Source organism: Sorex fumeus, unplaced genomic scaffold, assembly GCF_029834395.1.
Source record: "Sorex fumeus unplaced genomic scaffold, SorFum_2.1 ptg000051l, whole genome shotgun sequence".
Classification (NCBI taxonomy): Eukaryota; Metazoa; Chordata; class Mammalia; order Eulipotyphla; family Soricidae; genus Sorex; species Sorex fumeus.
In genome coordinates this window covers 11,571,626-11,586,178 of record NW_026606108.1, presented here as the reverse complement: position 1 = coordinate 11,586,178, position 14,553 = coordinate 11,571,626, and the positions used below count along the sequence as shown (strand labels likewise).

General features: G+C 58.4%; 1 protein-coding gene across 1 annotated transcript in view; it reads left to right on the top strand.

Annotated features, from left to right (window-relative positions):
• The window catches only part of PPARGC1B (PPARG coactivator 1 beta), a 105,252-nt gene that overhangs the window by 88,980 nt on the left and 1,719 nt on the right, over nt 1-14,553 (top strand). Inside the window, exons 4-11 of the mRNA XM_056124657.1 lie at nt 297-413; nt 1,527-2,610; nt 3,889-3,925; nt 4,690-4,754; nt 5,734-6,445; nt 10,160-10,235; nt 11,738-11,859; nt 12,638-12,792. Coding sequence (XP_055980632.1) covers nt 297-413; nt 1,527-2,610; nt 3,889-3,925; nt 4,690-4,754; nt 5,734-6,445; nt 10,160-10,235; nt 11,738-11,859; nt 12,638-12,792 — 2,368 coding nt within the window. The remainder of the gene's footprint in view (nt 1-296; nt 414-1,526; nt 2,611-3,888; nt 3,926-4,689; nt 4,755-5,733; nt 6,446-10,159; nt 10,236-11,737; nt 11,860-12,637; nt 12,793-14,553) is intronic.

The window sequence follows — 14,553 nt, the reverse complement described above, 5'->3', positions numbered from 1 at the left end:
ATATGCCAAACACAGTAACAACAAGTCTCACAATGGAGACGTTACTGGGCCCGCTCGAGAAAATCAATGAACAACGGGAGGACAGTGCTACAGTGCTCCTATTAATTATTCAAAGGAGTTACCTTTCCTGTGGGTCCTTGTGTGTGTGAGGAACTCTCAGCTCCCCCTCAGCCCCTCTCAGCCCTTCTCAGTCCTTCTCAGCCTCCCATCAGTCCCCCTCAGCCCCCTCAGCACCACCACAGCCCCCCCTACCCCCAGCCCCCTCAGCCCCCTCAGCCCCTCTCTGCCTCTCGCAGCTGCAGAAGCTCCTCCTCGCTACGTCCTACCCCGCGTCGAGCTCGGACACGCAGAAGGACGGGACCCCCTCGTGCCAGCCAGGCCTCCGGTCCAAGAGTCAGCGGTCTTGTGTCAAGGTATTTACGGGCCTGCTGAGCTCCGTGCTGTGCAGCCTCAGACCCAGTCCTCGTGAGTGACGGCACGTTCAGTTGCGTCTAGTCTTGTCCCTTCCAGAGCCATGGAGCTAGAAGGCCGGGGACTTGTCGAACCATTGGGAAAATTCCAGACACACACGCACATACACACACACACACACACACACATGCACACACACACACACACGCACACACACACATATATCAGGGATGGAGTGGTCTGCTCTCGGGAGTTTATCCCAAGGGGGACGCATGGAAGAGGCCGTGAGGAGGGCTTGGAGTCTTTCCTTGGGAGCCTCAAGTCAGAGGCTCTTTTCGGCCTCAGATTCCCAGCAGATACTCCCAAGTGCCTACCCCTGGGGCTGCCTGGAGCCTGGATACTCCCTGGACAGCTGTGCTCAGGCCACGGTGGGGCCTGGCGGGAATCACTTGCTCTTGCTCAGGCGCTGGGTCCCTCCGTCCTGCCCCCCAATCTTTGCTCCTCTCCCCAAATACAGGGGAGGCCCTGCCAGGGAGGCCTGTCCCTGCAGGCAGGCACGTGGGGTCACTCTGGGCCTGGCGAGCTGCTGGCCAGGGGGCAGGTGGTTCCCAGAAGCCTGGCTGAAAAAGCCTCCCCTCATCCCACAAACCCCGGGATCCCGACTGGACCGCCTTTTTTTCTGTCTTTCACAGTTTGCCGAAGGTGACACTTACCCATCACCAAAGGCACCTTTTTAGAAAGCGCAGTGCAGGGACCCAAGTGTGACAGAGCGGGTGGGTGCTGGCCTGGCACACGGTGGACCCAGGTTCCATCTCAGCGCCATGATTTTTACAAATCATAGTCCTGGAGCCAACTGTGGCATTCTTCCCACTGGAGAACATTCCCAGGATTCCGGAAAGTTCCCCCGGGTCCCTCTTTATAGCTGATCCCTACTCCCAGGCAGGCTTTGCTGCACCCTCAACTGGTGGCTCAGCAGGGAATCTGTGGTGGGGAGCGCTGGGAGGGACCCCTCTCCCCTCCTCACAGCGCTGTAGACTGGACACAGGTGATGGGGTCGCTCCTGTGACCCCATGTGTGTGGACCCTCCCTGCTCACTGCCCCTTTCCCCTCTGTAGGTGGACGGCACCCACGACAGGAGGGGCCCCCTGACTCCGCCCCAGAGCCGGAGCTGTTCGGAGCTGCATAAGCACCTCGTCTCTGCGTCCCCCTGCCTCCAGGCCAGGTGCCTGCAGCCCCCAGCACCTCCAAGCCCCGACCTCCCCGAGCAGGAGGAGGTGGAACTGGGCGAGGACTGCCCGAGCCCCCAGCCCACCCCAGTCTCCCCCCAGGCAGCCCCCGCGCCGGGCGGGACAGGCCCCAGCACCTCGGTTTCCCAGGAAGACATGCAGGTCATGGTCCAGCTCATCCGCTACATGCACACCTACTGTCTCCCCCAGAGGAAGCTGCCCCCGCCAGCCCCGCAGCCAGCCCCCCAGCCCTGCAACAGCCCCTCCAGGCAGGCCCGTGCCCGGCCTGGTCCCCAGCACCCCTCCAAACCCTCCTGGGCCGAGTTCTCCATCCTGAGGGAACTTCTGGCTCAAGACCTCCTCTGTGACGTCAGCAAGCCCTACCGCCTGGCCACGCCTGTCTATGCCTCCCTCACCCCTCGGCCCTGGCCCCCCAAAGACAGCCCTGCCTCCCACGGGGATGAGGTGAGAGTCGCGGGCTCGCCCAGGAACGCAGGGCCCCGGCCCAGCCTGCGCCCTCTGAAGCTCGACATGAGGGGCCGGCTCGGCCGGTCGGCCAGGCTGAAGGACGAGGAAGAGGAAGAAGAAGAAGAAGAAAAAGAAGAGGAGGACGAGGACGAGGAGGACGAGGAGGACGAGGAGGAGTGGGGTCGGAAAAGGCCAGCTCGAAGCCTGCCATGGACCAGGCTGGGGCGGAGGCAGGATGGCCCAGGCCCTGTGCGGCGCTCACGCAGACTGAACCCTGAGCTGAATCCCTGGCTGGGTCGCACGGACGAGGCTGTAGGGCCCGCTGAGCCCCAGGCAGCCCTGGCCTCCCCACACCTGGACCCCAAGACCTGCGACGTGGACGAGGAGAGCGCTCAGGACCAGCCGCTCCTGCAGGGACCTCAGACCCCGACGCTGGAGAGCCCCTGTGAGAGCGGATGTGGGGATGCCGAGGAGGACCCAGGCTGTCCACAGCTTCCGGCCAGAGGTAGGCGGGGCGCGGGGCGGGCGGGTTGGCACACCCCCGGCACCGGGTACCCCCTCCTTTCTGGCTCTCGATAATGGGGTGCCGGGTGCATTGCAGGAAGACCAACCCCCACCTCGCTGAATTTCCATCCCCCCGCCCCCCCGGTGAGCAAACTTCCTCAGCGAGATTCCTGCCTTCCTGGGGTTGTGCGTTTCAGTGGAGGAGACACCCCTGGGTGCAGGGAAAAGAAGAAACAGTTGAACCCCGAAGAGCGTGGGGGCTTGGGGCCCACTCTCTGGCCGTCAAAACTCTCCACGTTGGAGTGATAATACAGTGGGGAGGGTGTTTGCCTTGCACGCGGCCGACCCAGGTTCGATTCCCAGCATCCCATATGGTCCCCTGATGAGAGCACCCCAGGAGTAATTCCTGAGTGCATGAGCCAGGAGTAACCCCTGTGCAGTGCTGTATATGACCCCCCCCACTGCCCCCCAAAAAAGAGAGAAAAGACTCCATGTTAACTTCATTTGCCCCAGTTTAATGACTTAGACTGCTGTTGGCCCTCCGCGGCCAGTGTGTCGCTAGCGTGGTATGTTCTGCATATTGTATACTGTGACTCCTCAGACGAAGTAAGCTAGAGATAAGCCTGTGCTGTGGAGAACAATTACCACTAGCACTGCCTCGCTGAGAACAGAGAAAGGCGGGCGGGGGCCATAGCCCGGTGGGGAAGGCGTTCGCCTTGCACGCAGCCAACCTGGGTTTAGCCCCCGGCATCCACTGTGGTCCCCTCGGCGCAGAGGCAGGAGTCAGCCCTGAGCACCAGGAAGGAAAGCACAGCCCTCTCCGTGGCTGCCTCCATGGAGAACAGTTGCCAGCACTGTCTATTTAAAGAAGACTCGACGCCGAGGGCCTTCGATGGCCGAGCTCCCTGTCCACAGACCCCGTGTGCTCAGGGGCAATGCAACGCTGAGCGCTGGCTGCCCGCTCCTGGCATGGTGGAGGATGTGCTGGGCTGTGGGTGGCAGCCACAGTGACATGCTACGGAGCCCTCCAAGTGACCGGGAGGGGGCCTGTGTGGAGGCACTGAGTGGTACCCTGTTGGGGCCGGGCCTGCCTGTCCGCTCAGCGCAGAGGGCTGCATCCGGCCTGTCCATCCTGGCTGCCGACTGCTGCCTGCATGTCCCTGAACATGGCGGCACCCAGTGCCCTGGCGCTGTCCCTGGCCTCCTGCGGAGGGACCCCGTGTGGGCTCGGGATGCGTGCGGGATCTTATTTATTTCTTTTTTTTTTTTGTCTTTTCAGACTCTCCCAGGTGCCTCATGCTCGCCTTGTCACAAAGGTAGATTTTTATTATTTTTTTTTTGAAAGTTACTTGTTTATGATGATTCCGTTTTGTTAGTACATGTCTAGGGCTTGGAGATTTCATTAGTCAGCTGACCCCTGCTCTGCCACCCTTGACCCTGTGGGACTTTCCAAGGCTGCTTCTCCCCCACCTCCCCCCCACTCCGCCCCCAGGGAAAGGAATTGGTTTGAGAAACTGTCCCTGCAGGCAGCCCTCTCCCCCGCCCAGTCTGTGTAGGCCCAGGAGGTGGGGGGAAATAGTTCTCTGGCCATGCCCTGAGCCGTCCTCCTTCTCCAAGCCTGGGGAAAGGGTTCTGTCCTCTGTAGGAGAAACAGGTCATGCTGTGCTGCGTTGTGCAAGTGTCTTGTCCTTTCTGGGTCTTCGGTGCTCCATGTATAAAATGAGGAGCTTCTCTTTTCTCCAGCAAATGCCTGTGAATCTCCTCAAAGGGCTCAGCTGGGATTGGAGAGAACAGTAGAGGGCTGAGCTGCATCCATGCATGTGCTCCCCCAGTCTGACCCCAGCATCCCCAGTGGGCAGGCCCTGGCAGCGTCCTGGGATGAGGCCTCCGAGCACTGCTTGGGAGCCCCTATCCCCTCTCCTCCTCCCCGATGAACAGCTGTAAGAACCAAGCAGCTTTGAACCCCACGGCAGTCAGGATGGGTTGTTCCCGCCCCCTCCACCCCATCTGTCTGCGTCGCGTGCTCAGGGAGCAAAGCCAGCACTGACCGCTGGTCCTCTCTGTCCTGCCGCCCCCACAGTGACCCTCCTTTTGGCAAGAAGAGCTTCGAGCAGACCCTCAGCGTGGAGCTCTGCGGCACCGCAGGTGAGGTGATGCGGTGGAGCCTTCCCCCAACACAGTCACTCGAGAGGCCTGCGGGGGCCCGGCCAGGGTGGGGTCAGAGAAGCCTGAGCCCGCAGGGCAGCCAGGGAGGCTTGGGATAGCATGTGACAGCCCAGGCTTTGCCCAGCGGTGGGCGATGAGGGCACAAAGCAGGGACAGGGATAGCCCGCAGACCCAGGAGAGAAGAGCAGGAGGACAGCAGGGTTTGTTAGGAAGTGCCATGCCCACTGGACTCCGCAGTCTCGAGGAACCCCAGAGGCAAGAGAGGTTGGACTTTCGTTCCCCGAGTTCCTTGCGGTCCCCTGGAGAGGGTGGGTTGGGCGGGCGGATGCAGCAGACCTGAGCAGGGGGCGTCCTGTGGAGCCTTTCCTGGACCTCCTGCCGAGCTCCCTAACCCCTCACGGAACACGGCCGAGCAGACTTGGGGGTCTGAGACTGAGAAGGGGGAAGACGGTTCCCAGGTTCCAGTTGCTGGCGGAGCCCAGGATGGGCTGCAAAGGATGGCCCTGGGGTTGTGCGTTTCAGTGGAGGAGACACCCCTGGGTGCAGGGAAAAGAAGAGACAGTTGAACCCTGAAGAGCGTGAGGGCTTGGGGCCCACTCTCTTGCGGTCAAAACTCTCCCCATTGGGGCTGGAGCGATAGTACAGTGGGGAGGGTGTTTGCCTTGCACCCAGGCCGACCCAGCATCCCATATCGTCCCCTGATGAGAGCACCCCAGGAGTAATTCCTGAGTGCATGAGCCAGGAGTAATCCCTGTGCATTGCTGGATATGATTCTCCCCCCACCCCAAAATAAAAGAGAAAAACTCCCGGTGGGTGCCCAGCTAGCAATGTCTGCCCCCTCCCTGGGCATGGAGAGTGGCGGCCAGCTTGCTACTTGTGTGTCCTCCCCAACCAGGGGCTGGTGTCCCGTGGAGAAGCCACCGGTCTCCACCTCACGCTTGTCCTCTTGCTTGGGCAGGACTCACCCCGCCCACCACGCCCCCATACAAGCCCGCCGAAGAGGACCCCTTCAAACCTGACATCAAACACAGCCCGGGCCGGCCCGGGGCTGCTGGCCTCCCACTGGTGGCCGCCACCGCAGGCACCGTCGCCCACCGGCCACCCAGGAAACAGCCCGAGCGGCATGAGCTGCTGTCCCAGCTCCGGCTGGCTGCCGCCGCCGCCACACCCCCAGCCGCCTCGCAGGCCGGCCAGAAGCGCCCCTTCTCCTGCTCCTTTGGAGACCACGACTACTGCGAGGTGCTCAAGCCCGACAGCGCCCTGCAGAGGAAGGTGCTGAGGTCCTGGGAGCCGGCCGGGCTGGCCCTGAACAACCGGGAGGAGGACAGTGCGCTGCTGAGGGACCACGAGATCCGCGCCAGCCTCACCAAGCACTTCGGGCTCCTGGAGAGCGCCCTGGAGGACGAGGACCTGGCCTCGTGCAAGAGCCCTGAGTACGACACCGTCTTCGAGGACGGCAGCAGCAGCAGCAGCGAGAGCAGCTTCCTCCTGGAGGAGGACGGGGAGGAGGACAATGAGGAGGGGGACTCGGGGGTCAGCCCCCCTTGCTCTGACCACTGCCCCTATCAGAGCCCCCCGAGCAAGGCTGTGCGGCCCCCGTGTTCCCGTAGCCGCTCCAGCTCCGGCTCGTCGTGCCGCTCCCGCTCACCAGCCTCCCGGAGGCCCTTCAGGTACGGCACTGGGTGGGCTGCGGGGTGCGGGGGGGGGGGGCAGTTTCCATTGTCCTGGGGGAGGGAGATGGGCAGAGCCGGCCTGGACAGGAGGCGTGTCCCGGCCCCTGGCCCAGGCCTGAGCCACTCACTCGTACTTGCTGCCATCAGAGTCAACCAGGAGGCCCCCGAGCGGTTCGACCCTGTGGTGCTTGTCTTGTGTGCATGAGGCCTTGGGTTCCATCCTTGGCACTGCAAAGGAGCACTGTAGCACTGTCCTCCCATTGTTCATCGATTTGCTCAAGCGGGCCCAGTAGTGTCTCCATTGTGAGACTTGTTGTTACTGTGTTTGGCATACTGAATACGTCACGGGTAGCTTGCCAGGATTTGCCGTGTGGGCGAGATACTCTCGGTAGCTTGCCGGGCTCTCCGAGAGGGGTGGAGGAATCGAACCCGGCCCGGCCAGGCTGGCTGCACGAAAGGCAAACGCCCTACCGCTGTACTATCACTCCAGCCCAATATTTTTGTAGTCTGGTAAAAGAAAATATTGCTTGCATGCATTTCAGTTGAATATTGCACATGGGAAATTGTACTATTCTGTTGTGAAGTACGATTTTACATAACTTAAGCTACTTGCCCATAGATTCTTTGCTGATATGATCAGTTTCATAATCTCACACACTGTTTCTCCTTAGCACCTCTCACTTAAAAGGTGTTTGCTTCATCATTTTACCGCAGTCTCTTATCTTGAGATTCATCTATTGCATTTGAACTTCAGTTCTTTTAAATCCTTCGGTTGCTGTTTCAAGTGTGGTATGAAGTTTCAACTCTTAATCATTCCTGTGCTGTACAGTTCAGAGAGTGGACTCAGAATTTCCAGTGGATATCAATTGATACTAGTCAAACATCATCAATTTATTGTAGAAACAATCATGCATGCATAGGCTGCAAGATACATGGTTGGTCACCAGCAGTAGCTACCTACTGCATCTTCATAGAGAAGTTCTTTCAACTTCATGGTGTAACCTTAGAAACTATTTAAAATCATCAGAGCTGACACATTAGCTGTATCACTGGCAGATGAACTGCATGGTTCATGAGATGAGTTTTACTGTATCACTGCCTGAAAACTCACCTCCTATTTTGCTCCCCTTGTGCCTGCAGTTCTTCATTGGGTTACAGTACTATTAAAACTGCTACACTCTGACAAACCACACAAGGTGACTTTCAGGAACTTACTGACTATGCACTTGTGGTAACAACTCTAGGCTCAAACCTCACTGTGTGATTAAAAAAAAAAAATGCATGACCATATGCTACTAATAAATACTTTGCTTTTCTGTTTACATTTTAATCAGCATGACAAACAGCAACTGTAACATTTGACAGTGATAGGTCAGAAGCCCAATTTTTGAATGAAAAATATAGGGTTGAATAAGTATGGAGCAAATAAGTATAGTCCTTATACTACAAAGAAATTAACACATAAATAGATTTCCTATAGCGATAGGTTGTCTGAAAACCAGACATTCCCAAACTCACGTGGACCTACCACATGAGTAGAAACAAACTTACTCCACACCCCCCAAGACATCCACGTTCGTTAAGCCAGCAGTCACACCCACCCTAATCACCCCCAAGGCTGCCACCATCCACCCTGGATCTTTCTAACCTTCCTTGAGTGGTACTCTCACACACGCTGGAAGGAACTGAGGGTTCTACCTTTCCGTGTCTCTGTAGTTGACCACCTGGACGATAATGACCACTAAAGGAAGATTCAAGGGGCCAGAGCCATAATAGCGCAGTGGGCAGGGTACTTGCCTTGCGCATGGCCGATCCGGGTTCAGTCCCGGGTACCCCTTATGGTCCCCCAAGCATGGCCAGGAGTGATGCCTGATCTCAGAGCCAGGAGTCAGCCCTGAGCACTTCCACAGGTGGCCTCATTCTGACTTACAGTCTAGAGAAGCTTCCTGACAGGGTCCCTCTGAGCCTGCACCCACCCCGCGAAGGCGTGCTCCTTCGCTCCTTTGCTCTGGAGTGAGCCACGAGCCACCTGGCTCATATCATTGTGGCACACTTAGCCCCTGCAGAGGGGCCCACCATCCAGAAGGCAACAGAGAGCTGGCAAGGAGATTGGCTTTGTTGGGAGGAAGCAAGACAGGACTCTTCTCTGGGATTGATTGCCCAGGACAAGCTTGGTGCTGGTCCCAAGTCCTCTGCCTGACATGTGCCCAGATGGCCACTAGATGGTGCTCTTAGTCCTGGAGCCCAGTAGCAGTGCCCTGGCGGGGCTGCCTGCCAGTGAGTGTCTGATTCTGTGTGTGTATGTGTGTGTGTATGCGCACGCGTGTGTGTGGAGGGTGGGGAGGGGGACTTGATTTCCCACTGAGGTGACAGTGATGTGGCCGAGACTCATACTTCGTGAGAACCAGATTCAGCTAACAGATACTTGCGTTAGGCATATTGAGTTTCCTATTCATATGTCCACTCCAGTGGCTCTTTACTGGAAATCTGACTGAAAACATTCGTGGGTTCTCCAGACACTAACGTCCTGAACTGTCTAATACACGAAATGCATTCCCAGCAATTTCCCCAGAAGCCCTTCTGGGTTGTAATCAGTTGTGTCTGTCCTCACTGAGCCCTGGGCTCTCTGTAGCACCCAGGGCTGACTTGCATGGCTCCGTTGCAGCACTTAGGAAGAGTTGCATGGCTCCATTGCAGCGCTTAGGGCAAGTTGCGTGACTCTGTTGCAGTGCTCAGGGCTGTCTTGCACAGCACCATTGCAGTGCTCAGGGCAAGTTGCATGACTCTGTTGCAGTGCTCAGGGCTGGCTTGCACGGCTCCATTTCAGGGCAACGTTCAGGTTCAGGTTAATTCCTCCTGCTCGGCCATCTGGCAGAGCTCAGCACCTGGTAAGCTTCCGCATGCCTGCACTCCCTCCCCTGCACCCCCCACTGTGAGCATCTTCTGTTGGACTCCTCAGTGCCTCGCCAAGAGGTTCCTACTTGCGGGTGGTCATCTCTCCTCCCGAGACCCTGGAGGGTTTGTCTGCCTTGGATCCCCCATTTAATAAATTAGGAAACTGAGGCTCCAAGAGGTTCAGTAATAAAATTTGAAAGCTTGCTTCAGGGGACTAAGTATTTCTGTGCATTCGTGGTGAGTCCTCGTGGGAACCCTGTTGGGAAGCTCAGCCAACCCTCCTTAGGTTTCAGATGAAGAAGTGTGGGTCAGAGGGGCGAGTGGATTGAAGGCTGCTGGGACGGGAGCTAGGCCTTGGGGGCCGGGCACTGGATCCAGGACGGACTCGTGCTCAGCACTGAGCCCCCAAGTACGGCAGCACATGGCAGAGCCCCGACATGCGGTGTTTCCCGCCCAGAGGAGAGTCCTAGAGTCAAGGGAGGAAGCCCTCACAGGCTGTCTGTCCTTCCCATCTGGGAAATGGGGACCTCGGGTTTGGGGATTTTCACCCTCAGCAGATCAAATCTAGCAGTGGATGGCAAGAGCTCTCCTCTCCAGCTAGCACAGGAAGTGTTTCCTACCCAGCTAGCACAGGAAGTGCTTCCGGAGGGTCGCAGGTCCCCATCCCTGAGCCAGTAGAAGCCACGTGGCCAAGTGACCAGACCCTCAGGCCAGTTTTGCTTGGAACGAAGCACGGCCCTTGGTTTGGGGGGAACCGTCATGCCTGCCCGCCCACCCAAGAGTGAGACTCTGCTCTGTGGATTCCCTCCCCCCCAGATGCGGAAGCAGAGGGCCATGCTCCGATGGGACACCCAGCTCCCGGCATGCCATGAAGCGGCGGGAAAAGGCCATTGTAAGTACGCTAGGACTCTCACGCCTCGAGTGATGGGGACAGGGCGGGGGGCTGGGCGGGGGGAGCAGGTAGCTTGGGACTTTCTGGATCTGAAGCCCCTCCCTGGGGAAGATGTGGCTGTCACCTGCAGAAGACAATGGCTGGGGTGGTGGCACCTGCCCAGGAGAGACTGAGAGGGCAGGCTGGGCCGGGTAAGGCAGAACTGACTGGCCCACTCGGCTCCAGGCCAGCCCTGCCACCCTTTCTGGGCTTGGGCAGCCTCCAGCTTCCAGGGACCTGAGTTCAAAAGCATGCAAGGGTATGAAGTCCTGGAGGCCTCCCAGGTGGGTCAGAATTCAGCACCCAGATGCCCTGCAGAGCTCGTGCACAGACGCAGGCTGGGCCCAGGAACCCTGCTCCGGAGAGCCCCCCCAGGGGAAATGCAGCAGTGGCCAGATGCAGGGGGGAGCAGGAGTGAGCTGCTGGGGAGAGGAGGCTGGGAGCTCTCAGCCGGGGCTGAGGACAGCGACTGTGCTGGGAGCCTCTTGGAGAGGCTGTATGGCTGTGACATTGCCGAGCACGGCCCTGGGCTGTGGGCAAGAGGGACGAGGGTCCAGGTCCTGTGGTTGGGGCAGGAGAGAGGCTGGGAGAAGGGCCTGCCCGCAGTGCGGGTGTGGGGCTCCTGGGAAGGGCGTCCCTGTGCTGGGGTATGGGGGATGCCACATGTGTCCAGCCGCAGCGGGGGCGGCTCCATGGAGCTGGTCCTGGGGAGGGGATGGAGCAGCACACTGGTACTCAGACACCAGAGCACTGTTGGGTGGGGAAGGGGTGGATGTGGCCCCAGTTTCTGAGCTGCCAGGGGCCCCTCCTGCACACCTGCGGCTCCAGAAAGCCTGTCTGGACCGGTTCCAGTTGGTTTTGCACTGGGAGGAGCTCGGGTTGGCAGGATGGCGCTGAGGTACACCCAGCAGGATGCAGCAAGATGGGATTCGGCTGTTCCCACTCTCCCCCAGGGCTGCCTTGGGGCCTGCCGATAACACTCCCGCTCACGGAACATGACTTCTTGGTCACTGGGTCTAAATGCCCTGCAAAACCCAAGAGAATGGTGCCCCCCCCCACCCCCACCACCATCCCTCTGACCCCACTCAGTGCTCCCTTACTTGCATATTTCCATCTTTGGCAACTGGCGTGACACCCCAACTTCTCCCCCATACCACCCAAAACCAAATCTCAATTCAAAGCGGACTTAGAAACCACCAAGGCTGCTGCGGTGTGTTCGTGTGGCAGGCCCTCTTTGCAGCCCTTCCTCCTGTTTCCTTTCATAAACTTGGGGTCCACAGCCACCACCCCCCAGCACCCAGCAGCCCCGGCTCCACCAAGGTGGATTCTGTGGGACAGAGCCCTCCGCCCCCATCCTCTGTGCGACCCCACTCTCCGCCCCCATTCCCCAATTTGGTGTCTGGCCCCGGGCGCAGGAAGCCCCGGCAGGCAGTGACGGCGTCCCCATGCCTGCTCCCGAGCAGGGTGAAGGTCGCGTGGTGTACATCCGAAACCTCTCCAGCGACATGAGCTCCCTCGAGCTGAAGAGGCGCTTTGAGGTGTTCGGGGAGATTGTAGAGTGCCAGGTGCTGAGCAGGAGCAAGAGGTGAGTCAAGCCACGGCCCGCGGGGAGGTGAGTGAGAGGGATCGAGGTCCCCAGCGCAGGTCTGGCCACGCTGCCGATGGCCAGGATGTGGTGCAGAGCACAGTGGACATAGTGCACACAGGGACCTAGAGAGCCAGGCTCAGTGATCGGCAACCCTAGGTGAGCAGATGCACTGTGGGCTCTGCCAAGGGCCATTTGGGTCACCTCCAGCCCACCGCCCTGTGATGCCCATGCTTTGCTCTTTCTACTGCGCCTGTCTTGGGGGCGCAGACAGGATTCCTGAGCAGCTTGTCAGTGTCCAAGCCACATCTGTGCCTCCAATGTGTTCCAAGTTCCACGTAGCTCTTAGGGCCAGCGCAGGGCCCTGAGCACCCTGGGGCGGGAAGGCACCTGTGCACAGGTGAGGAAAGCACTATGCACAGCCTCCCGGTGTGGGAGCCACTCCTGTCCCCCCTGGTGTGTCCAGGCAGGCCTGGTTCTTCCATCCCTCACCTGGGCAAGTTTCTTTCAGGGGCACTGCAAGAAAATGAGGGTGCATGTTCATGGACCTCTTCGTCGCCAAAACAGGCTTTGGAGTAGTTCTCACCTCTCTTCCATGATGCCTGTAAATCGTTGCTTGGCCATGAGTCATGGCACCAGTTAGGATTGACGGGGAAGCACCAGTGTTCGTTAGAAGTGGAGGCTCTGGGATGCGTGTGCCCTGTGGGCGGGCGGCGAGAGGCGAGAGGCGAGGGCCACTCTCCTGTAGTGAGGGTGCTGTGCTTCCCTTCCCCTGCAGGGGCGAGAAGTCCGGCTTCATCACCTACCGGTGCTCGGAGCACGCGGCCCTCTCGCTGCGGAAAGGCGCAGCGCTGCGCAGACGCAACGAGCCCTCCTTCCAGCTGAGCTACGGAGGGCTCCAGCACTTCCGCTGGCCCCGGTACACTGACTATGGTGAGTGCACACAGCCCCACCGGTCTCCGGGAGGCCCAACGCAGGAGGGCCAGAGACCTCTGCTGAAGCCCAGGCCTACGTTCCCTCGTGGACGCAGCTCCCACACCCAGGCTCCCAGGTGCCGTGGGGTGACTCTGCAGCCCGATCACCCAGACCATCTTGTTTCCCTCCTGCTGCCCGAGAGTCCAGTTTCTCCGGGCTTTCGGGACAGGCCAGTCTGGTGTTAAGAGTCTGCTGGCCGAGCCCTGGTCACTTATCTCTTCAACCTCATGGCACGAGCACCCCGTCCACTCCTCTTAAGGGGTCTTAAGAGGAGTTAAGACAGTTCTGCCATGGTGCTCCCAAGGCAGCCGTCTTGTCTACTTAGAGGCCCTGGTACAGGAATGCTGTTCCTACACCATCACCCTCAGAGGAGGAGTGCTGGAGAATGCAGAATCCAGGATGCGGTTTAGACTAGAATTATCTGGAGGAGCCAGAGCGATAGCACAGCGTGGAGGGCATTTTCTTTGCATGCAGCCGACCCGGGTTCAATCCCCATGTGATCCCCCGAGCACCGCCAAGAGTAATTCTTGAGCACAGAGCCAAGAGCAACTCCTGAGCATTTCCAGGGGTGCCTCCCCCCCAAAAAAAAACACTGCCCCCCCTCCAAAAATAATAAAGAATTGTTTGTAGGGCAAGATCCTGAGTTGGGGGACATGAGAGGCTGGACACTGGCCTGCTGGCCACCACTGACCACACCCAGTGTCCTCCCACTATTCGGGGGGCAGCCTCATTTCCTTCACCCCTCACGTAACACATGTCAGGTGACTCTTGTTATGCTTCCCAGCGGCAAGGAACTGCTAAGTGAGAACGGAATTCTGGGATGGTGGTTTTCAACCCCAGTGCTGATCCACAGGTGGAGAAAGGTTGAACAAGCCGCAGTCCTGGCTGGTGAGGAGCTCCAGAGGGCACTGCCAGGCCCTGGGACTCCCTGTCACATCACAGTGAACTTGGAGCGCCAAAGGCTATTCTCAGGCACGCTTCAAGGCCTTAGCTGTATCTGCTCCAGAGGGTGACCCCAGGACAAGGGCCTCCATGAACTTTTTTTAGCCACTGTGAAATTAAAAAATTATTCATGATTGGGTTCAGGCATCCAGTGTTTCCACACTGACCTCCTCACCAGTGCCCACTGCCCGCCACCTACTTTCACCCCTCCCTCCTTGCTGCTCACTCTCCAGTTGCCACTACAAGGGACACTTTTTAAAAATCTATAAGTTTTCACACTGTGGCTTGCTGTACTGTTGCCGATAGGGTTTCATACAAGTACCTCATCACCTCGGCACTAATTCATCCTCCCCATTGATTTTTCCCTCCACTGTAGTCATTGTCCCCAACCCATTCTGTCTCCTAGCCGCCCCCCACCCATAGTATGTTTTCTATGGAGTACCATTCCTCTATCGCTTCCATTGTCTTTGTGCATTTGTAATTCCCCCAGTATGTTTCCTTATGCCCCATATATGAGAGAGATCATTCTGTTTTGGTCTCTCTTTCTCTAACCTCACTCAGCACGATACTCCCCAGGTCCCTCCACCGAGCAGCAAACTACATGACTTTATCTTTTTTATAGCTGAATAATATTCCATTGCGTACATGTACCACTGATCCATTATCGAGTCATCTTGAACACTTGGGTTTTCCAGATGGCTATTGTGAATAGTGCTGCAATGTCTTTTCTCCACTTTGTTATGGGACCTTTGGGGTATATTCCTAGAGGCGAACGTG